Source organism: Schistocerca americana, chromosome 3 (assembly GCF_021461395.2).
Source record: "Schistocerca americana isolate TAMUIC-IGC-003095 chromosome 3, iqSchAmer2.1, whole genome shotgun sequence".
Lineage (NCBI taxonomy): Eukaryota > Metazoa > Arthropoda > Insecta > Orthoptera > Acrididae > Schistocerca > Schistocerca americana.
The window spans coordinates 735952122-735977816 of NC_060121.1; the positions used below are offsets into that span (position 1 = coordinate 735952122).

At 39.7% G+C, this 25695-nt stretch overlaps 1 protein-coding gene across 3 annotated transcripts in view; it reads left to right on the forward strand.

Moving 5' to 3' along the window:
* The window catches only part of LOC124607388 (UV-stimulated scaffold protein A-like), a 126924-nt gene that overhangs the window by 93999 nt on the left and 7230 nt on the right, over nt 1-25695 (forward strand). For all 3 annotated transcript variants that reach the window (XM_047139705.1, XM_047139704.1, XM_047139706.1), the window contains one exon: nt 3154-3300. In XM_047139705.1, the coding sequence (XP_046995661.1) occupies nt 3154-3300 (147 nt within the window). The remainder of the gene's footprint in view (nt 1-3153; nt 3301-25695) is intronic.

A 25695-nucleotide genomic window follows, 5' to 3' on the forward strand; every position in this document is an offset into this window, starting at 1 on the left:
TGACAGAACACTGGGTAAACGCAATTAGTCTACAAAGGAGATTGCTTACTACAAATCACTCTTGTGATTCATCCTAGAATATTGCTCAAGTGTGTAGGATCCCTACTAAATAGGACTAACAGGGGATATTTATTGTATACAGAGAAGGGCAGCATGAATGGTCACAGGTGTGTGTGATCTGTGGGAGAGTGTTATAGAGATGTTGAAAGAACTGGTTGCCACTTGAAGACAGACATAAACTATTGCAAGAAAACCTGCTTACAAAGATTCAAGAACTGGCTATAAATGAGGAGTCTAGGAATATACACATCCCCCTACAATTGTGAGGTCAAGATCAGATTAATCACAGCCTGCACACAGGCATTTTAAACTTTCTTCCCATGCTCCATACATAAATGGATTTCAACAAAACTTTATAACGGGTACAGCAGTGTAGGAAATTATAGGTTGCTAATTACCACAAAAATAACACACTAAGTTGCAGACAGGCACAATTAAAAGATACTTACACATAAGCTTTCGGCCACAGCCTTCATCAAGAAAAGAAAATAACACACCATTCATTCACACAAACAAGCACATCTCACACACAAATGACCGCAGTCATGTGCATGAGGTGTGCTTGCTTGGTGAACGAACGGTGTGTTTATCTGTTTCCAATTAAGGCTGTGGCCGAAAGCTGATGTGTGAGTGTCTTTTAATTGTGCCTGTCTGCAACTTAGCGTGTTATCTTTACAGAAAGTAGCTATCTATCTTTTCCTACATTGTAGATATTCCTACCTTGAGTTTCCGTTGTTTTATAACTGGTACAATGTGATGTAGCCTCTGCCATGTGCTTCATGGTGGTTTGCAGAATGTATGTATAGGTGTTGACGTATCTGTGACAATTAAGCAGCTGTCTATCTACATCGAAGGCCATCACCATACTGTTGCTATGCAGTTGCTAAACGCACTGCACTTGGAAGATTTTAACAGCTGGTTCAACACCTATGCCATTTGGTTCTTATCCCACCACCTCCTCCAGATGCAGCATGTATGAACAGTATGGTTGAAAAATGTTATTGCATGTCCCTAGCATGAACCTCTGCTGGTCCCTGTGTTCAGTCACCACAATCTGACTGTTACCCTTACACTCTGTCAATCCTGATCCTCTCCTGCCGCAATATTTTACTCTCTCTGTCCCTCACCCCCCCCCCCCCCCCCCCCCCCCCTTCCCTTTCACTCCCATGCACACTTCAGTTTTGTTATTGGTACCAAAATTAATCCATGCTTCCCCACTGCCACTGAACGCTTCCCCACTGCCACTGAACTCAATGTTCTCTTCTTCCTCTTGCCTCCCTACCTACTTCTTGCATCCATGTAGTTATAGCTATATCTACATGCCACTTGGATGCATGGTGACGTGTACCTTGTGTCACTACTAATCGTTTCCTTTCCTGTTCCACACTAAGAGTGGGAGGAAAAAGACTGTCTATATACCTTTGTATGAGCCCTAATTTCTTTTATATTAGCTTCACAGTCCTTACATTAAGTGTGCATTTGTGGCAGTAGAACCGCTGTGCAGTCAACTTCAAATGCCGGTTCTCTAGATTACTCAGTGGTGTTCCTCGAAAAGAACGTCACTTTCCCTCCCTATTGTCTGACTTGTTTCTACTCCCAACATCCATTTATTAAGACAGCAGCACATCAACAGGCAGTGTTGCCTTGGAAAAGAATATTGCATGTGCCTTTGTACTAAAACCAGACGAACAGAAGGTTATCCGATATTTAAATGTGCCACCCACAATTCATGTGTGCATGAGTTCTTGGTGGTCCATATGTTTATACACTATTGCCAGCATTGAATTTCCATTCTTGTAATATAATAGAATAAAGAGAACCTCCACATTTACCTCGTGAGTTCTAGTTCCCCTCCTCCCTCACATGTTAAAAAGACAGCTATTTCAAAACCATCAGTTACTTTAGTTTTGAATGAGGATTGTCATTTATTGCAGATATATGAAACTATTGTTTTCTAATTGGTCAAGAGTAACAAATACTCTATACATGTAGCGTATTAAACTTCCTTATAAATAAAATTTCTTTGATATGCCTGTTCTGTGACTTATTTTAAACTGCTGAATGTCCTCAACTGAATTGGGCTGTGTAGAACACTTTATTCAAGTGAGGAGAATACTTTCATAAAGAGAATTTAAATGGTTAAAGTTTTAATGTAAAGATCTGTGACACACATTTGACAAAAGAAAATTATTTTGCCAACTATAAAATTATTTTATCAGCTATTATCTGTTACACAGTCTCCCAGTAGCCATTTTAAAGTGTTAATGTCCACACTTGGATCATCTCTTTACTAATCAAATATGCTGTAAAAAGTTTTGCAAATTTCTTCGTTTCTGCAAAACATGAGACCTTCTGTCCTATTGAGTGGACAAGAAAGGAAAGTACTTTTGTATGATATTCAAACTGTTAAAAATTTCCAGCCTTATTTTGCTGTAGTATGGAGTGTTGATTGTGGTGTGTGCAGGCGAATGCTGTCTTCAAGAACAACACATTTTTTCTCACCAAACTCTATTCTGTATAATGATCATATACTTAACTTTATTTTTAAGCCTGTCCTCTGAGTTTTCTCAATCAAAACGAAAAAAAAGGACTGAAATGTTTACCTATAGAAATACTGCAAACAACAATTTGACTGGCAGTAGTTGGATCAGTTAAACTATGTCAACATTCAAAATCCCCTGAATAAGATCACGATTCATTTATGTGTATTGTACTGTGTTAGCACCGATGACTAAATTTCGCATAACTTTATGCCATCAAAAGCCAAAAAATTTCACTGTGGCTGTTCTACTGAAGTGCGATTTGTAGAGAATTTGTTGCTGTTGAATGAATGACAGCAGTTGAAGGTGGTACCAATCTGTGGTACTTTGGTCCATACATTCTTATTTTTTTCCGTTTTATTTATAAAATGACATTTGCTAATCAATACGGTGAGCTCTTAGCATTTTTTACCATTTACTTACATCCATTCATTTTTAAATTTATTGATCATTTAACTTTATTCATTTCTGTGTACTAATACACACTATTGCTGAAGTTGTTAATTTCAGTTATTCCAATAATTGATTAACCCAACAATGTCGTTCATTTCAGTGTCCATTCCACGGACCAATAGTGCCTCGGGATGAAAAGGGTCAGCGCACAGATGGTCAGCCTGATGAAAAATCAGAAGCTAATACTGATGACACCAATAAGAATGTTCCTGATTGGCAAGACCCGCAGCTTCTTGAAGACATTAAGGTAAACTGGTAGCACAGTGCATCAAATAAAAGTTACCAGTGAGGCAATGTTTTAAGAGGAGGCAGAGGAGGAATCATATTAGAATAATGTAGATAAATTCAACTATAGCAGAGAAACCTGTTTTGACAATCATTTCAATTCTTTGTGCAAGAAGTACTTATATTGCAACACACACAATTTGTCAGAGTTTTCTTTGTTAAAAGCATTGAATTGTAATGTGTGCAGTTGTCAGCTGTGGATTTTTGGGCAACAATTGGCTTGTGTTCAACCCCTCTCATAAACCAATCAATGTATTTAAAGGATCTGTAGACTCTTATTTCTGGGAATTCTGTATATTTTAAAGCTGCTTCCATTGGGAATAACTACAAAAACTTCAGAAGACAAATTTTAAACAATATTTTGTGTTGTTTAGGAGCTATGATTCATATCTGAAACGTTTCAGTGCAATGTATGTCAATGAGCCACCCTAGAAGGCTCACAACTCTTATTGTGTGAATGTGCTGGGCTACTAAGAGGCACAGGCCTTTGCAGCACTATTTCTCTTTCTGTGTTGCAACCCTGTACATGTACTATCCCTTTCCCCCTCTGCCTTTCAATCAGATGGTCTTTCTGGTGTAGACCCCACTTGGACCTCGTACACAATTTAGGACCCTTGTGTTCCATTTCACTCCCAGCACTTTCTATGCCTCCCCCTTGATAAATACATGGTCCCCATTGTTGGGTTGACATGCCACCACTTTTCCAAATTTTCCAGAAGTGCAGATTGTGCAGGGAAGGTCGCCCAATATGGAGTCCCACCTTTGTGCCTTTCCACCTTAGCACCTTTCCTTTCCAGTAAGCTAGTACACCCAAAACCCAACACGATAGCCATCCCATTGTGGGAGGTTCGTCAAGTATCTGCATGATAGTAGTCACCTGACCCCACAGGGATCACACTGTTGGTGCTTGAGCTGATACCTCCCAGTGTATGCCAAGGAGTATGTGCCTGTCATGACTGGGGCTTGGAGACTCTGAGAAACAGATTACTGGCCAGGTACCCATTGCTGAGGCTGGGTGACACACATGGGGATAGCTCCTGTTTGGTATGGATGGCACCTTGGCAGATGACTTGTAGATCAAGCTTTTCTCCCACAGGTCGTCACATGGCCCCAGCAGTCTCTTCAGAAGCAAAGAACTCATTCAACACAGAGGTATGGAACCCCAAAATGTTTCCTTCACAGGCTATGCCGTCAATTTTGATTGAAACAGCATCGCCTGCCCAGTCATTGGTGTTGCTTGCTTGTGTCAAACTGGGCTACATTCTGATGACTGTCTCTCCCCATAATAGTCTAAATATGGTTCAAGGCATAATTTTCCATCGTGACCTCCTCCTGCAGTCCGATGTTGAGTTACACACCAACTTGGAGCAAAGGGCTGTACACGTCGTCCATTTTGTCCATTGGGGGCCAGAGGACAATAATGTTGCTACGAGGGTTATTCCAAAAGTAAGGTCCGATTCGCCGTAACTATTGAAATTTGGCGCCAATGACAAAACACGCATGCGCGCCGACTCCCGGCAAGCCTTGCGCGTCAAACGCCGCCATTTGCTTTGTTACTGTTGCTGAGTGTAGTTCACAGTGTCACTTTACAATGTTTAAGACAATTGATCAGCCCGCCGATTGTGAAGTAAGGGCAGTGATACGGTTTTTGTCTGCAAGAAACAATTCAGCGGCGGAAATCCATCGGCAGATTACTGAAGTGTACGGTCCTAACATAATGAGCGACAGTAAAGTGCGAAAGTGGGTGCGAGCTTTTAATGAAGGACGGGATAATGTGCACGATGAACCACGGTGTGGCCGACCATCAGTGATTTCAGACGATTTGGTCAATGCGGTTGACAAAAAAATTCGTGAAGATCGCTGGTTCACTATTACAGACGTAGACATGCATTTTCCGAATGTGAGTAGAACAACTTTGTACAGAATTGTGTCTGAACATTTGAAGTTTCACAAATTGTGTGCCCGTTGGGTTCCCAGGCTGCTTACTGAGCCCCAACGAATGGAAAAGAATGGCTTTTGCTCTTGATTTTTTGGAGCGATATCATAAGGAAGGTGACAGTCTTTTAGACAATGTTGTCACAGGGGATGAGACATGGGTTTCTCACATCACTCCAGAGTCTAAACGTCAGTCAATGCAATGGCGTCACACGTCATCGCCAGTCAAGGTCAAGGCAAAGCAGACAATCTCAACACGTAAGGTTATGGCGACTGTGTTCTGGGATAGACGTGGAGTATTGTTAGTCGACTTTATGGAGAGAGGAACAACGATTAATAAAGCCGCCTACTGCGCTACCCTGACTAAACTTTGACGTGCAATCCAGAATAAGCGACGTGGTCTTTTGTCGTCTGGAATCTTGTTGTTGCATGACAATGCCAGACCCCACACTGCAAATGAAACGCAAGCTCTGATCAAGAAATTTGGATGGGAACAGATGGACCATCCTCCTTACAGTCCGGACCTGGCGCCAAGTGATTTCCACCTGTTCCGTTACTTAAAGGAGTTTCTCGGCGGCAAGCGCTTCGACACAGATGATGAAGTGAAAGAAGCAGTTAAGGACTGGTTATCGTCACAGGCGGCCGATTTCTATAACATGGGCATTCAAAAGCTTGTTGAACGATGTGACAAATGTTTAAATAAGTATGGAAGTTATGTAGAAAAATAGATAAAGATGTAAGGAATGTAAATAAAACAATTGTTTTGAAAAAACATTTTAGTTTTGATTTTTTTTTTTTATAACCGGACCTTACTTTTGGAATAACCCTCGTACTTTAGTCTTCATCTGGGCATATGGGGGCGATTTGTTGCCTGGAAAGGTCAAGATGATGGTATACTGGTGCAGCATGAAACTGTGTGTCCCCCATTCCCCCCCAAGCAGTACTACAAAATGTATTAAATTCTGGCACATGTTGTCTTCGTGTTGCAACACCAGCCCAGTCTGTAGGAATTGAGGACGAATGTTACACGCGAATGTTCCTAGTGCTCCTCTCCCTATCTGCATCAACTGTGGAGAGCGTCATTGTCCCTTGGTGGAATCTGGAAATCGCTGAGGCCATTCGAGACCATAGGCAGTCTCTCCAATGACATAAGCAGTATCCATCATTCGAGCACCTGATTGCCTTTAAACGGCTCTATGCCCAGATCCAATACTTAATAAAATGAAGTAAGCAAGAATGCTGGGAATGGTATGGTTCAGCCATTGGACCATGTACGCCTCCTTCGCGAACATCTTCCTTTGCATTATGTTCAAGCCTTTGTGTCTGAGAACTATCAACCTGTCTTTCATGTCCTTAAACAGCAGATTGAGCAACTGCACTTTATCTTTCACTACAGGCCACTAGAGCCTATAATGCTCCATTCAGTGAGTGGAAATTATTCAGTGCCCTTGCCTTTGCCCTGATACGGCCCCAGGACAAGACCGCATCCACAACCAAATGCTCAATCACTTTTAGTGGATAGTCAGTGTCATCTCCTTACCATCTTTAACTGCATATGGAGTGAGAGCGAAAGTGAGCTCCCCTCTCAATGGCAGAGTAAAGGTGAGCTCCCATCTCAATGGTGGGAGAGCATCATCGTCCCAGTAGTGAAATTGGGAAGCTTCCCCCAGAGATGGACAGCTATTGCCCAGTTAGTCTCACCAATGTTCTCTGTAAGTTGCTCAAATGCATAATGACCTGGAGGTTGTGTTGGCTCCTTGAGTCTCAGGGTCTTCTGGATCAGTAACAGTGCGGTTTTCACCAACGCCTTTCCACTGCTGATAATATGGTTTGTCTGAAGTTTGCCATCCACACAACTTTTGACTGACGTTAATACCTTCTTGCCCTCTTCATCGACATGCACGCTTATGACATCACTTGATGACATAACATCCTTGCTGCCTTACGTGAGTGATGTTTCTGGGACCCACTTCAGATTTTTGTCCAGAACTTCTTGTTGCACCATACTTTCCATGTTCAAGTTAACGCTTCCCACAGTATCCCCCCACCCTCCCAATATCCAAAGAAATTTTGTTCCCCAGCACTCTATATTAAGTGCCCCCTTCTTTTTAGTGGTCATCAATGGTCGAGCAGCAGCTGCGGGGTTTTCAGTATTACCCTCCTGGTCTGTCAACGATTTTTGCTTTTACTGTTTCTTCTCTAGTGTGGACGTTGCTGAATGCTTACTGCAGCTTGCCATTCAAAATGTGCAATCATGCACAGCTTTCAGTTTTCCGCTACTGAGACTCATGTTGTGCACTTCTGTCACTGTCGTACTGTTCATCCACAACCAGAACTTCATCTCAATAACCAGTTACTCAATGTGGTGGAGACTTACCACTTTTTGGGGCTGGTCCTTGATGCCTGGCTGACTTGGCTTCCCCATCTTCGTCAGCTTAAGCAAAGGTGCTGTCTACACCATAATACACTTCACTGCCTCAGCTGGAATGCAGACTGCATTACCCTTCTGCAGCTTTACAAAGCTCTGATCCATGTCCTGTCGTCATCATGGGAGTCTGCCATATGGTTGGCATCACCCTCACCATTGCAGTCTCTAGAGCCAATAAATCAATGTGTGGTCCAACTAGCAACAGGAGCCTTTAGAACTAGCCCTGTGAACAGCTTACTTATGCAGGCTGGGGTTCCTCCACTTTGGATCAGATGCCAACAACAGCTACTCAGTTATGCTATACTTGTTCGCATCTCCTCTAAGCATTCAAACTACCATGTCCTTCTCCATAGTAGGGAGGTCCACTTCCCACAACAGAGACCTAGAACTGAGGTCTCAATTGCTCTGCTCTGAACTCCATTTCCCCCACTGTCTCCTCTTGTCAGGTAGGTGTTTTTTTCCACCTGTTCCTGCCTGTCCTCGATGTATGTCCAGGTTCGGAATTGGTATACACTTACAGCTTGATGGCCAGTGGATGAACTGGTTTTGCGTACACACATGCAAGGTGTAGTGAACTACTCTCCTTGCCAAGAGGATGCAGTGTCTTCACTGCTGAATTGGTGGCCATCAAACGAGCCCCTAGCCAAGCTCTTTCTTGCACTGGCATGGTGCTTCTAATCTGCAGCGACTCCCTGAGCAGCCTTCAGGCTATAGACCACTGCTACAATGTCACCCATTAGTCACGACTATCCAGGATCTTCTCTCTAACCTCCATCAAGCTGGATGGCCAGTTGTCTTTTGTTTGGACTCCTGGACATGTTGGGATCTCAGGGAATGAACATGTTGACTGCTTGGCATGGTTTCCTACCAGGATGCTGAGTTTGGAAATGGGGGTTCAAGAACTGGATCTTCGGTCAACTCGACGCCATCAGTTATTGGATGTCTGGAACTCTGAATTATTCGTCCTGGACTCCCCAAACAAACTGAGACTCCCCAAGCAAACTGAGACTCCCCAAACAAACAGGGCAGTAAAGCAGACCACGACCATGTGGCAGTCCTCCCTTCATGCTTCCCACAGGGATCCACTGTCTTTTGTCAGCCATGCATTGGCCACACTTGGCTGACCCATGGCCACATTCTCTGACCTGAGGACTCACCTTACTGCCAATGTAGTACCCACCTGATGGTGGCCCACATCCTAGTAGACTGCACAAATTTTTCTGCATTGTGGCGATATATTAAACTTCCTGACACACTACCTCTGGTGCTAGTGGACGATGCCAAAGTGGTTTATGTGATTTTACGTTTCACCTACAAAGGTGGTTTCTATTCATCTCTGTGAGGTGGGGCACTTTAGCCTCATGGACTGCCTTAGTGTTTCGAGAGGCAGCCCTTGCCTGCTGTGGCCAAGGTCACCATGGCAGCCCTTGTTCAGTGGTCAGGCCCTTTCCGCTCTTTTATTCTCGTTGTTCTTTTATATTTACCATTTTTAATTTTTCATCTTTCTTAAACTTTTGTCATCTTGTCTGTGTTGCTCATTTTCTTGGGGGCACCGGCTAGTGAGTAGTACTGGTGGGGTGCAAAGAGTGCGCCTCCCACCACATACCATGCTCTGGGGACCTCCAGTTGCATTCTGGGCAAGCAGCTTGACCACCTTATCCTTGTCACTCCCTTCCCAATTCCTTAATTTTAGCTCTCTCTTATTGTATCTTGCTTACAATTGGGCTTCCCAGGATTTGCCTTTTGTACCCTTCTTTTAAGCGTTACTTCTGGTTCAATACATGTAGAATGAAGGGACTGATGACCTCAAAGTTTGATCCCTTTAACACCAACAACCAAACAAACAAACAACCAACAAACCATATCAATTAACACATACCACTGTCGATCATTATACTTGTTACTTGGTGCAGCAATTACTTTGACAGTATCATTATGTTATAAATAATTACACTTCTTAAACTGTTGCTTTTATGCATTACAAAATATTATTTTACCAGAAAATGGGACTTTTTTATACTGAAGCTCTCACCTGTAATTAATGAACTATTGTGTCTGTTTATACTTCTTGAAAACATAATGCTTCTAAAATTCAATAGGTTTCCGCCCTAAGAGGGGTGTTCAAAAATAAACCGAACTTTTGAAATAGTGCACCATCCAGCAGAGAGAGCACGTGTTGTGGTTACTGAGTGCACCTAGCTGCATGTTGAGAGAGAGAGAGAGTGATTTCAAATGCTTGCCCAAGCATACGGGAAGGAACGTATGAGTCGCATGCTGTTCTATGAGTGGTTTAAATGTTTTCAACAGGGTAGAATATCGGTCTCTGATGATTCCATGTCTGGACGTCCTTCCATATCAGCAGATGATGGGGCCATGAGGATAGCGTTCATGCTGTGATTCACAGAAATCGTCGTTTAACTGTTCGAGAAGTTGCTGAGGAGGAGGCATCTGCATAGGATCATGCCATCAAATTTTCAGTAAAAACTAGTCAGTTGTAACAGGCACTACAGTGCTAAAACCAGTTGATTGGTATGCAGTGTAAGGAGGGTAGTTTTGATGAAGGTCCACCCTTTTGCGATCAGAAAGTGATTAGAAAGAATATCTGGTACTACTAAATCTGCGGAAAGACTTATACTGTAGAAACCCTTTCATTAAGACTGTAAGGAGCCAAATTTCTGTAAGAGCAAAACCCTTTCAGTAGTTACTCCATTATCTTTAAATTTTAGAAAACCTTCAACTTCTTTAATCCCTTAAGTGGGTGTTGTACATGCACACATCTTTGCACCTCAGTGAGTAGTTTTCCCTATCACAGACTGGTGCAGTCGTACCATGTACCTAGCTCACTTGTGAAAACATTTCTTTGTCAATTTTTATTTATGAACCAACTTTAACGTGGTTGATAATCAAATGGAATCTTTTAAAGAGGCAAATGATGTAGAATTCTGCCCACCTCACAAAGACTCGGTTTGTTTTATGTGTGAAGTACATTAAGGCAGGGTGTTACATGTAAAATAACTTCACATTCACCAATCATTTTCTGCTACTAATCTATCATGTCAGCATGGACACACTGTTTTGTGGGAATAGCCAATGATTTGCACTTATGGATTTAATTACACCCAGAATGTTGAGCAATCCTCAAAAGAAAGCATCTGAAACGGGTGATCACCAAATGTGCTCTACCAAACCATTGACTTATCAACACCAGATTCTTCTCACCATTTAAGAAGTGTGTCCTTTCCATGATGGAGTGAGCTCTGCTATGAGTGACATGTGCAGCTCTGCAATTTTTGCAGCTATACGATTTTTCCAATGCTAACCAGCTGCAGAGACCCTTTGTAATTGTTTTGGTAGGGAAATCAAAATATCACGACATTGTTAAAGAGAGTGAAATATATTTCTGGCATTAACTTGTGAACGCTGTGTAAATTGTACCAACAATTCCACTATAGCATGGGAGACCATCTAAAGGATTTCTAGTAGAGAGGAAGGTGACCAATTAAAGGCCCAATAAGAAGTAGTTATCTTCAGAGAGACATAGTGCGTATGATGGTTGAATGTTTCTCTGGGATGAAAGCTATCACCAACCTGGATTCATCCTTCTGTCACTGCCAAGCTATCTATGAGGAGAGGAATTGAAACTTTTTTTTGGACAACAAGGGAATTGTAAATAAGTTATACACAACTGCAACCAGTCACTTTTTTCAATAATAATGCTTTAAAGTGACTGGTTGCAGTTGTGTATAACTTATTTACATTAATATACAGTCACGGTTCTAAAATATCCGTAATGGATAAGCATAACAAGGGAATTGGATTTGGCACTGTTCGCAGCACCACATAGGGCCAGTAAAAAATTTGTCCTGCCCTGATCACTACCATTTGGGAGACAAAATTACTGTAGACGTTACAGGAGAAGGACCATAGTGTTAGCCACTAGCTACACAAGAAAGATATTGGAGTGGACATTGAATCATTATCTTGTCGGCATTCTCAAGTATAGGCACCTTCTAAGTGGTTTTTTGGTTTGGGTTCTATCATTGATAACCTGTCTCCGGTGGAAGCAGCTATACACCACACTTTCCTACACAAACTATTACAGGTAGGTGTGTTTTTCCATCTTCATAAGGACTATAATAATACTTCAAGGCATAGTATTTTTGAAAAACTGCATCAGTGCATTTTTGGGAAGTCCAACATTATTATATGGCACTTCCTTACTTGGTGTGTAAGATACAAAGTCAGGGAACCCCTTTCCACCAAGTCAACATTTTTATCTTACCATTATGTCCATGGTAAGAATGCCAGTATATTGTTCCTTACTTGTGGATGATTTCACTCTTCCTCATACCTTCTAATAACAAAATGTCATCTCTCAGATTTTCATGGAGTGATTGATTAATGGTGTGCTTCCAGGTGTTACACCTGGTTGTTTCCATTTTATGCACAATATTTTGATGGCTGAACCAGCAGTCTTATTAAGGTGCTGTGAATTTTGCTGATATGTGTACTTGATGCCTGGACTAGTTTGAGTCCAGGTAGCGAGTGCACATAACATCAAAACAAGCAGCACCTGGAGAATAAAGCTGGGATGGTCAGTGAAGTATTGTACACAAAATGGAAACAACTCATCAGAACACCTGGAAGCACACTATTACCAACATACCAGTTGCTAGTGATGTAAATGGGCTTGGGGGAGAGGACTGTGAATAAAAACTTCACATTCTTAAAAGGGAAAACAGTGTTCAGTGACATCCACCATTCACAGTCAAGAGACTTTGTGGTGATGAAAATATAGTAAATTCGTGATACAGTAACGTATTAAATTCCTTTCATCATTCTTCATAGTTATTTTCATCTTGTAGTCTTAATTTCAGTTTGATACAGATTCATAGTTAACTTTTGGGTCAGCACATGAAAGGGTTCATGGGTGACAAATTCATAAAAGAAAATAATATTCATGATTCTTCTTTATATTATAAATGAGTTCCACTGGATTATGTATTTCATCTGTTTATTACAAAATCATAGAGAAATGTGCTTTGTGTGGATGTCAGGATTGAACTGAAACAAACTAAATGCTACAGCTTTGTGTTTTTCATTTATATACACCCTTCCGTGTAATTTTTGTTGTTGTATGCTCAAAAGGGACTCCTTCAACATGGGTGTGGTGTTTAGAGCTCCATAATGTACTTGTTGTGATTGAAGGCATCCGCTGGTGAACTTGCAATTCCGCACATTGCCGGAGGAGTGCTTCAAACACATAAAAGTTCAGCGCAAACAAATATTTGTATCAACATATAATATAATATTAAAAAATGTAGATCTGTGCACTATTTTAAACATTCCCTTTAACCTCCCATAAATAAACTAAATGGTTGCTCATTTAGATATGATGGCAAGACTACACTAAATTTTGCACCTGAAGTGAAAATCTTGAATTTAATTATGCAAAAATTTGGCACCCTCACATATGCTGTCCTATATAAATAAGGGAGCATGTTCCTATTTCTTAAGTAATCTTAATTCAAACATCAAATATTACATTAGAGAAATTATCTTCTCCATTTATATATTTGAACATAATCTTTGTTTGTATTTATTTATTTCAGTAATTAATTATCCAGCCACTTAAAATACTCAGCTGTTACACTTTCCTTTTTAAAAGTTACAAGTTCCATTTATGTCAAGTAAGTATGTAGTTCCCCCTTGCTTTTGTCAAGTAACCCTATAGGTTTCAACAAAACAGTTCTGCTAATTGAACCAACTTCGTTATTGTCAAAGTATTCCCTTAAATCGGAATCTTTGGTGTAATACAATATTTATTGTTATCCTTATTTGATCTTTGAAATGTAAAGAATGCCAGTACAACTAGATCCTACTTCAAGGTATCTGTCACACACAACTGCAACGATCTATTAATTATACATGGTGGTCAGAAACAGTTTGCAAATCTTGTACAGGTGTTGCTGGGGGAGGGGAGGGGAGAGGGGGGGGGGGGGGTTAATGCTGAGAAATAATTGTTAAGAAAAAATTTGATACATTGCGCCATTGCGTTTCTGTGTTATTTAGCATTTAAGCCGGTCAGTCTGGTCTTCGTATGCACAAGTTCAAGCACTTGTCAAGAGACAGTGTTGCCAAATGTTTTCTTTTGGTTTCCTCAAACCAAAGGAATGTAGTGTATGCTCACCTAACTTAAATTTATCACTTACGGAGAAAGGCATATTTTAACTGGTAATGAGAATTTCAACAAATGGTAGCTTATGGACCCACAGATGTTTCTGCATTACTGCGCTTTAGCACGTACAAGTGCTTAAATTTGTGCATGCAGTGACCTGATTGGTTAACTTCAATGCCAAATAACTCGGAAATGGTGCAACTCCCCCTTGCCCCAGTATGGGTGTCCTTGCCCAATGGAGTAAAAGTTGGAAATCTGTAATGTAGTCCTCTATTGTTAGATCTAATTCTTTTCTTGTCCCGTGAGTTGCTCATTCAAAATTTAAATATGTATTAATTCGTAATTCCTCTGAAGTATACCTTTTATCCCTTTTAGTATTTAATGTCGATCCCATATCTGCCTGCGCATTAGTATGTGAATACAGTAACTTATCCTCCAGTAAACCTTTGTTTTGATGATTTCCCCTCACTGCTTGAGGGTCCTATATTAGCTTCTAATTTTTCTAACTGAGGTTGCAATTAATTTATAATTACAGAAGACATAGCAACATTCATATTTGTTACTCTTTCCAAAGTACCATTTGTGTCTAATAGTTTCTATTCTAATATACCTACTCTATTCACAAAATTATCCACTACAGATTTAATTGTACAGAAATGTTCTACATGTACGTCTACACCTACATAGATACTCCACAGTATACTGTGTAGCCTGTGATGGAGGGTACCCTGTACCACTGTAAGTCATTTCCTTTCATATTCCATCCACAAATAGAGCAAGGAAAAAATGTTTGCCTATATGCCTCCATATGAGCCCTAATTTCTCATACCTTCTCTTTATAGTCCTTACATGTAATGTATGTTGGAGGCAGTGGAATCGCTCTGCAGTCAGTTCCAAATGCCAGTCTTATAGATTTTCTCAATAGTGTTCTTCAAGAAGAATGTCGTGTTCCTTCCAGGGATTCCCATTTGTGTTCCTGAAGCATATCCGTAACACTTGTAAGTTGTTCGAACCCACCAGTAACAAATCTAGGAGCCGCGTCTGAATTGCTTCAATGTTTTCCTTTAATTGGACCTTTTATGGATCCCAAACATTCAAGCACTACTCAAGAATAGGTCACGCTATTGTCCTATGAGCAGGCACCTTTACAGATGAACCACACTTTCCTAGAATTCTCCCAATAAACCAAAGTTGACCACTCGCCTTCCCTACCACAATTCCCATATACTTGTTCCATTTCATATTGCTTTGCAACTTTATGCCCAAATATTTAAATGAGGTGACTGTGTCAAGCTGGACACTACTAATGCTGTATCCAAACATTTCAGGTTTGTTATTCTTACTCAACTGCATTAGCTCCCATGCCTTTTCATGTTGAGCTAGCTGCCATTCATCACACCAACTAGAAATTTTGCCTAAGTCATCTTATTTCCTCCTCAGTCACTCAACTTTGACACCTTACCGCACACCACAGCATCATCAGCAAACAACAGCAGATTGCTGCTCACACTGTCTGCCAAATCATTTATGTATATCGAGAAAAATAGCAGTCCTATCACACTTCTGTGGGTCACTACTGATGCCACCCTTGTCTCTGATGAACACTTGCTGTGAAGGACAACTTGCTGGGTTCTATGTCGCTGAGCCACTCACATATCAATGAACCTATTCCATATACTCGTACTTTCTTTAATTGCCTACAATGGGGCACTGTATCAAACACTTTCCAGAAATCTAAAAATATGGAATCAGCCTGTTTGCCCTTCATCCATAGTACACAGTGTATCACATGAGAAAAGGGCAAGCTTGGTTTCATACTGATTCATGAATCTAAGATTCTTGGTCTCAGCAAAATTTATTGTATCAGAACTGAAAATGTAGTCAAGGATTCTGCAGCAAACCAATGTTAAAGATACTGATCTGTAATTATGCTGGTCCATTCGTTACCCATCTTATATACAGGAGTAACCTGCAATTTTTTCCAGTCACTTGGGACCTTGTGCTGGACGAGAGATTCGCAATAAATGCAAGTTAGGGAAGGGACCAGTGCTGTAGAGTACTCTTTGAAAAACTGAATTGGGATTCCATCCAGACCTGGTGACTTACTTGTTTTCAACTCTTTCAGTTGTTTCTCTACACAAGGGACGCTTATTATTATGTCAACTTTACAGGAGTTTGTTCGATGATCAAATGATGGTATGTTTGTGTTATTCTCCTGCATGAACGATTTCTTAAACGTGAAATTTGAGACTTCAGCTTTCATTTTGCTGTCCTCAACTGCCACACCAGATTGATAAGCAAGTGACTGGATGGAAGCCTTAGACCCACATACCATGATAAACAAGTGACTGGATGGAAGGCTTAGATCCACATACCGATTCCCCCCCTCCCCCCCCCCCCCTGTCTAATCTTTTTCTAAATATGATGGTAATAGTATGCTTCATGCATAGATCTTTTCACAGACGTACAAATCTGTTCTAACATTTGCTTGTCGTCATTTGCATCTTCTCTTTTGATCTAAGAGTAAAACAGCATTTGCTTCCTCAGCTGTTTCCAATCTCATTGTTAAACATGGCAGGTTTTTTTGTCCTTAATCCACTTACTAGGTGCACAATTCTCCAGACCATGCTTTATAGTCTGCTTAAAATTTGCCCATAATTCCTCTGTGCCAATCATACTGGAAGTAAGCGATGTCAGTTCACTGTCTAAGTGGGATACCAAAAACTGCTTAACACTCTCGTAGCCTTCTTAACTGATTCATTAACTTTTGTAACCATAGTTGCTATAACAACATCACGGTTTCCTTTTTTATTTGTCATTAATGAACTTAATTTTCTCAACAATTTTTCTTTCTGATCAAACTTCACTTCGCTGTTTGCCAAAGTTAATTGAGAAATCACTCACAGTATATTGTATCTTAAAAGAATATAATCCAACAGATTTTAATAAAGTGAGCTCTGCAGGGAAGTCTGTCGCTGAGCAGCATTGCTGAATTGCCTCTGTGCTGTCTGGCTGTAACTCATAGTATTGCATGTTGTTTGCTGCATGACAACTGCATACTGTGCTACCTGGTTGCATTGGGTGCAAACAGTTTATTGCAGATTGCAGGCTTTCAGTCAATACTAAATTTGAGAGAGCATGGCTACTCTGCTACTGCTTCTTCGAACGTTTTAAGCTAATCACATTGCAGTTTCTGCATACATTCAGTGAACGTATAATGGATGTGAATCTTCAGTATTTGATTTTCACATGCAATGTTTCATTAAGTTCTTCCTTATGATGTACAAAGGCTCAAAATCTTATTTGTAAATATTATTTGTTGCTACATACCATTTGATTATGTTTAGTGGTGTACTAGTCATCTTTTTCATTTCCATGACAACAGCTTGTTGATTTACATTGTCAAGCAAAACACTTGTTTTTAGATAATAACAAATATTTAAAAATAATTTTCAGTTTTGATATAGAGTTATTAATAACATTTAGAGCCAATAAATATATTTTTATATCATTTTTAAATATCGTTTGTTCTTCTGCGGTGTAAACTGGTCTCAGTATGTTGCAAAAAGCCGTGTACAAAAGTACAGTTTTTCATGGAGTCATATCTCAAGCTCTGTTGATCACAGAGATAAAGGATAAAGTGTTTTGGATAGCTATTGGCTTAGCAACAATTTGTATACCTATTGGAAGAATGGGTATACTGTAGCTATCCTAAGCTACAGGTCGAAATTTAAGCATCACACAGTTCCTCCAACCCAAGCAAATTGAGCAAATCAGTTAGTTCTTTTGAACTAGGTGTGATGTGGGCTGGCCCCTAGGCAAGTTAGAAAAAAACCATTTGTTCATGGGCACTTCCTCAGAAAACCCCAAAAGATCATCATTTTTGGGTACGAAAACTACCAGTTGTGAAATTGGTGACTTCTATAATTTTTATTCATGGCAGATCACCAAATTTTTTGCCATGTGTTCTAAAGCTGATATTTTTGGGGGGGCTTCGATTTTTTTTCCCCAATATTGTTATCCATTACAAAGATCTGGTAGTTCAAAATTGCTGTACTTGTGCATAAAATCACAGAAACTGGTTTTTAGCTGTTTTTGTGCTGTGCACCACAATTATCTAATTAACTAACCATAGCAAATGGCACAATTTGAATGGTACATTCTTAAGACATTCATCTATAAGTGTCATTTTCCTCTTTTTGAAAATCTGTATCTGTTATCATGATATACACAGAAACCCATGATTATGGGTACCAAAAGTACCAATTGTGTTTCTGTTCATGTCAGATCATAAAAAATTTTATCATGTGTTCTTAAGATAATGATCTTGGAGGACCTTGAAACACTTTTTTCCTATATCAATATGTGTTACAGAGATCCATAGGTTTAAAATGACCGTACTTATATGCATAGTATCCAGTCTGAGGAGTAAAGGTAGTCTGAAGTGACATACTGGGCACATGGCAAGGGTTCTGAGATCATCCTATGGGTTCCAAGATCATCAGACTAGGTTTTTAGTCAGCAGTTTTCCACAAATAAATCTGTATGATGCTCTGTCTGAAAAAAATTACATAGAACTGGGAAGGCTGCAAATTCAGTAAAATATTTCTGAAAACATTTTTACTGTTAATACAAATCATATCAGGTTTGAACTGAAACAAAGTAAATGCTACATCTGTGGGATTTTCATGTGTACACACTCTTCCAAGGTAATTCTCTTTGTTGATGAGCAAAGTATTCCCCCCCCCCCCCCCCCCCCCCCAAAAAAAAAAAAAAAACAATATAGTAGTAACTTTATATTATGCATACCTATTTGTTGTTTGTGTGTGTGTCAAATTATATTTATAAATGTGTCAATTTATTATAGTGTGTCTACTAATCTACCCTTCTCTACCCCATGTAGCACCTTTATAGATTTTGTGATGCTAAATGAAGATTTATAGTTCTCACTTTCATTTGTGTGCTTTCTGAAACTGGTGGAAAAACATTTACCTGTTTGCCTCACATAGAAATTTTCATATTCACCACATCTGATTTTATAATTCGCTGATTGTGTAAATGGTTTTGTTTTCCGGGTTGTGTGTGTGATTATTATCCCTACTATGGTGTTCGTGCGGTACCTGATTCGTACTTCAATTTTACAAAAATTACTGGCTGTTCTGTCTGAGATGCCATTATAATAAAGTAAAGCAATGAATTTCATTTTTTTCTGGTTGTGCTTCCCTTTTTAATGTTATTTCTTTATGTATATTGTTGCTTTTGTAATGTACAGGGTGTTTCAAAAATGACCGGTATATTTGAAACGGCAATAAAAACTAAACGAGCAGTGATAGAAATACACCGTTTGTTGCAATATGCTTGGGACAACAGTACATTTTCAGGCAGACAAACTTTCGAAATTACAGTAGTTACAATTTTCAACAAAAGATGGCGCTGCAAGTTATGTGAAAGATATAGAAGACAACGCAGTCTGTGGGTGCACCATTCTGTACGTCGTCTTTCTGCTGTAAGCGTGTGCTGTTCACAACGTGCAAGTGTGCTGTAGACAACATGGTTTATTCTTTAGAATAGAGGATTTTTCTGGTGTTGGAATTCCACCGCCTAGAACACAGTGTTGTTGCAACAAGACGAAGTTTTCAACGGAGGTTTAATGTAACCAAAGGACCGAAAAGCGATACAATAAAGGATCTGTTTGAAAAATTTCAACAGACTGGGAACGTGACGGATGAACGTTTCATTGTTGTATGTGTGTTAGCTATTGTCCAGTGCTGTATTGAATAGAATGTTGTGTTGCACAGTTTGTGAATTTCGAGATGGCAGCATTAGAGGAGCAACATGTCTGCATTAAATTTATCGTGAAACTCAAGAAAAACTTTAGATACACACCAAATGATGCAGAAGCCTACAGTGATGAGTGCTTTAGTCGTACTTGGTGTGACGAATGGTTGACACAGTTTAAAAATGGCCGGAAGGGTTCCTGAGGAGAATCATAACTTGTGATGTGTGATGTGGGTGTGTGGTTATGATGTTGAGACCAAAGTTCAATCTTCACAATGGGTAGGGAAAGGCTCTCCAATACAAAAAAGAGCTCGAAAGGTCAGGTCAGATGTCAAAGCCATGCTTACAGTTTTCTTTGACTTTGAAACATTAGTTCATGAATTCATACTACAGGGACAAACTGTTAATCGGAGGTTCTATCTGGATGTGTTGTGACGCCTGCGAGAAAGTGTGAGAGTGGGACAGCCTGAAATGAGGGGGGACCTTTCATGGCTCTTGGATCGTGGTAACGCACCTGGACATTCATAACTGTTGGTGCGTGACTGTTGAACAAAAAACGAAATTGGTGTGCTGCCTTATTCTCCGTACTCTCCTGACCTGACCCCTGTGGACTTTTTTTTTTTAATTTTTTATTTCCAAAGTTGAAAACACCATTGAAAGGATGAAGATGTGCAATGATTGACAAGATAAAATGAAATTAATCGACTTCGCTTCAAGCGATCCAGCAAGAGGCATACCAAGACTGCTTCTGGAAGTGGAAATGGCATTGGGAGCGTTGTATCAATTGTGGAGGAGAGAATTTTGGAGGATACCATGCACAATAAGTAAAAGATAAGTGTAGAAAAATTTTGTGGTCAAAGTTTCTGAATTTTTTGAACAGACCTTATATTGACATTATTCCGTCCTGGATTCCTCATAGTTTAAAATCTTGTAAATACAGCATATGAATGTACCCATTGTTAATCCCACTGTAAATGGTTCTCATTCTGTTGTATTATGTTTTGTAGATGCTTGAAAATGGCTTAATGCCAAAATTGCAATTGCAAAATAAATTTCTAACAGCTGAAAGCTAGATGAAAACCTTTAAAAAATTTTCTCTTGTGTTGCATTATTCAGTTCAGACTTCTTGCACTCCATATTCACGTCTAACTCCAAGGTCATGACATGACAGGATAGTGTTTGTGGGTGACAGATTCTTAAAAAAAATATTCTTGGTTCAGTTTTGAACTTTAGTTAATTATTATTCTTCCTTGTAGTACCAGTGAGTTCCACTGGATTATGTAATTATATCTGCGTATCACATAGTCATATACAAATGAGCTTTCTATGAGGATATCAGGTTTGATCTGAAACAAAGTAAATGCTACATCTGTGGGATTTTCATGTATACACACTCTTCCAAGGTAATTCTCTTTGTTATATGCTCAGTCTTCACACATTTGTTGTGATGTGGAGATGTCTGGTGATGAACTCCGAATGCTGCCCAAGGAGTACCTCAAGCAGATAATTATACAACTGTACTAACGTATATCATATTAATAAATGTGGACCTGTGCACTATTTGAAACATTCACTTTAACTTCCCGTAAAAACCACATGATTACTCATTTATAATATTTGACTATAAGGATTTAACAGTAAACCTCTCGCTTTAAATTTAATTACGCAAAAATTCAGTACCCTCACACAATGCATACTTAATCCACCAAAGTTGAAAATAAAGGGTACCAACATGGTATTATGGCATAACGTGAGGTTCTTCCCCCTGTGGTTCTAACAAAAAATTTAAAACTATTTGCCTGAAGCCAGTTGATGTCAAAGGTCTTAGCCACAAGTCCTCCAGTGCAAGTAGAATGTGATTTTAGAAGGCTTTTGTGTGGGCCCAGCTGATTATGGGTGCAAGTGCACAGATAAGTGAGACAAACATTTGAAGATCATTGGTGGTAAAACATGAGCAGACCAGGCTGGCTACAAGATCAGCTCCACCCATAATTTCCACTGTGCTGAGGCTGGTAAGCCATGTGTCTGCTTGGTGGCAACTCCTAATGGTGCATTGTGCATATAAGTTTTAGTCTGATCCCCAGTCACCAGTATTCCATATGGTCGACTTCTGCCCATGTAAATCACATTCGCAAATCACACATTCAAAACAGTGTGAAATCTGCTTCAAAATAAACCGTCACTCACTTATTGCGGACTAAACTGCAGTTCTTAACCAGAGCTGGAACCAGCTGCTTCCTCTCCAGAATGAGTCTTTGGCTCTGCAGTACTGTCTCTACTTTTTTGCAACTTCCTGCCAGATTAAAATTGTGTGCCAGACTGGGGAAGGCGAGGTTCTGGGTTTGACTTGATATGACATACATTTTCAATCTTCCAGGGAGCTTTAGGTGCACACTCTGGTGCAAAGTGAAAAACTCATACTACGAACAATGCTCTACGCTGTGGTTAAGTCTTTTTACTGCAATGTCATTTCTCCAAGAGAGATAGTGCAGCATGGTATGCAGGAAAACATCTTTTAAGTTTGGACAACAGGAGAGAGGTACCAGCATAAGGGAAGCTGTGAGACTGGGTCACAAGTTTTGCCTGCATTGCTTAGTTGGTAAGAGCATGGACTGTGAAAAGGAAGGTTCCGTGGTCTCGCACACAGTTATTTTGTTGTCACCATCATTAACTGATTGAGAAGATCCTTGGTTAAGGATAATATCTCACCTTCATATTAGCCTTCAAATACTGATTTCTTAGATATGTTATGTGTGGTAAAATTGCTAACTACATTGAAGATCCAAATCTTTTGCTCACTATTTGCTGGCAGTTTTGTACTTTTTTTTTGCACAACAGAGCTGTAGGTATTTTCTTCCAACAATCTGTAGATAGATACCATTTGGACTGGAGATTTGTCCATGTACTTTGAGGCTGCATACAATAAATAAAAAGCAGGAAAGGATAAGCTAAAGAATACAAACACTTGATAATGAGTTATACAGATGGCCTAATGAATTAACGGTCGTTTCGTGTAGGATGGTAGCTTGTTGGTCAATCACTACTTCACTTTCTACACAATACGACATTATATTAATATTATTACATTATTAACTTACATGCTGTTTTGCTAGAATCTGCTATTTTATCTCCATATTAATGAGATGTTTCCTACAAAGAAACAATCTATTTTGGTTATCTTCTGTAGCCACATGTGCAGCGACTCCTCGCCCTCCGCCCCTGCGTGTGTAACAAAATTATATGTCTTAATGTACATTTTTTCAACACAAAAAAGAAATTCGGTTTTTAATATTTTATTAATTTGGTTTGAGAAAAGTAGTCAAGTATCACCTATTTTTAAAGCTTATAGAAAATTGGATAAAATTATACAAATTTCAGGTCTGTAAGTTGAAGAGTTTGTGAGATATTACCATTTCAAGGTTTGAAAGTGTGACAAAAATTGTCAATTTTGGAATGTTTAAAAATGAGTAATTCACAAACTAAAAGGTCAAAACAATTTAATTTTGAGTTTCACCCTATTTTGATAGGTAGAATAAAATTACAGAGTTATAAATCACCAAGTCCATATTTATTTGTATTTATTTTTTTACTTGCCAGTTTCACATGGATTATCCTCTGGCAGAAAATATTCTGAGTGTATTATTTCACATTTTATATTTTATTTTACAGCTAAATTCCACCTGCATAAGTGATACTTATCAGCAGAAAATTGTTGGGGATATTCGGCTTGTGCCAAAAAGTATCAGGTTCAACGCATATTGCACCATTAACTATATGTGAATGCAATACTGCAATGAAATTAGAGATGCTACTGTTCATGTACATCTCTTCATTTGAGTAATGATGCCACAACAGGCGATGCCAAAATGCTAATTTGGCAAGGAAAGACAGATGGGCGCCCATTTTTTTCTTTATTTGGTTCTTTTATTTAGCTTCACCAACTTTGACGACTTGCAATTCTTCTTACAGCATTGCAAATTAGTTTCTCATTACGGGTAATGTTTAGCTAGATGGAGAACTGATATTCAAATTTTTCTACTGAAAAATACAGTTAGGGGCCTATTGCTTTTCATCATTTCTTATTTCATTTAACTATTATTAAGTGAAACCATTCTGGGTGTTGAAAATTCAGTGGGTGTTGAAAATTCAGTGATAACCTAAGATCATTGTTTGATAGAGTATTACATGTTTGAAAAACTTGAACATTTTGATGATAGTAATACTCCTGTGCATTCTGCATGAGTAATACTCCTGTGCATTCTGCATGTAAGTAGGAAGGTAGCAGGTTTACTGGCTAGGAATGCTGGAGAGGGGGTGGCAGGTGCATGGGTTATGCATGTGACACCTGTGTCTCAGAGCCAGTGAGGTGCGGCACGTGATGAAGGTGACGTGAAGATGGGAGTTGGGAGGTTGTTGACAAGACAGAGGAAGGGGGAGCTGTTGGCGGAAGATGTGGGTACAGTGGATTAATGGAGATTTGAGGCCAGGAGGATTATGGTAATGAAAGATGTGTTGTAAGGATAACTTCTAACTTACATATGTGTAATGAATATAATAGAGGGAAACATTCCACGTGGGAAAAATATATCTAAAAACAAAGATGATGAGGCTTACCAAACAAAAGAGCTGGCAGGTCAATAGACACACAAACAAACACAAACATACGCACAAAATTCTAGCTTTCACAACCAACGGTTGCTTCGTCAGGAAAGAGGGAAGGAGAGGGAAAGACGAAAGGATGTGGGTTTTAAGGGAGAGGGTAAGGAGTCATTCCAATCCCGGGAGCGGAAAGACTTACCTTAGGGGGAAAAAAGGACGGGTATACACTCTCTCTCTCTCTCTCTCTCTCTCTCTCTCTCTCTCTCTCTCTCTCGCACACACACACACACACACACACACACACACACACACACATATCCATCCGCACATACACAGACACAAGCAGACATTTGAAAAGGCAAAGAGTTTGGGCAGAGACGTCAGTCGAGGCGGAAGTAAAGAGGCAAGGATGTTGTTGAAAGACAGGTGAGGTATGAGCAGCGGCAACTTGAAATTAGTGGAGGTTGAGGCCTGGCGGATAACTAGAAGAGAGGATATACTGAAGGGCAAGTTCCCAGCTCCGGAGTTCTGACACGTTGGTGTTAGTGGGAAGTATCCAGATACCCCAGACGGTGTAACACTGTGCCAAGATGTGCTGGCCGTGCACCAAGGCATGTTTAGCATTACATATGTGTAATTCAGAAAAGCTGGTGGTAGACAGGAGACTCCAGATGACCCAGGTAACTGTAGAACAGTTTGCTTACATTTTGTCCACATAAATTTCTTGTGTTAATATTATTATAGTGCGTTTAAAATTAGTTGTGACTTTTGACAGTTCCGTGTGGAGTGAGTGGAGGGAAGCACAGTTGCCAGCGTGCACAGAGTGAGTACGTCAGCTGCTGACCACAGTACATCACCTAGCCTACTCTGTGCAGTACCTGTCAGGCTCGCTTGACTGCGCGAACAGCAAACCGCCCAAGCTGGCCGATCTGTTATCTTCCTCAAACAACGTTAAAGAAACTATTGGGTAAAACACTGTGATTCTAGCGCATCTTATAACTTAGTTCGTCAGCTTAATGATGAACTGCCTGTCACATCGCTAAAGATCATAGTGGGATGTTTTGATATTAGGTAACCTACTGCATTAAATTCTTAAAGTTTGCAGTCAAAAACAAGGGTCACTATGAATTTGCATTGGGTGCATGTTTTAAATCATATGTTGCTGTGTATGAAATGTAGATAACATACTGAGCTATTCTTTAAACTTGGAAGGATATCGATATCTGTTTCCAGTCTCGAGAAAATGGAATGTATGTAAAGAGTGCTCTGTCACAAACACATGCATCCAGTGAAAAAGCCAGAATTAAATACTCCCAAATCTCTCGTATCCAACAAACAGTCTGAGATATCAAAACAAGATTTTTGGCAAATGAAAGCATGCAAAGAGGAGAATATTTTGCCATATGATTAATATGTAAAAATTCCCTGTCTACCATGAT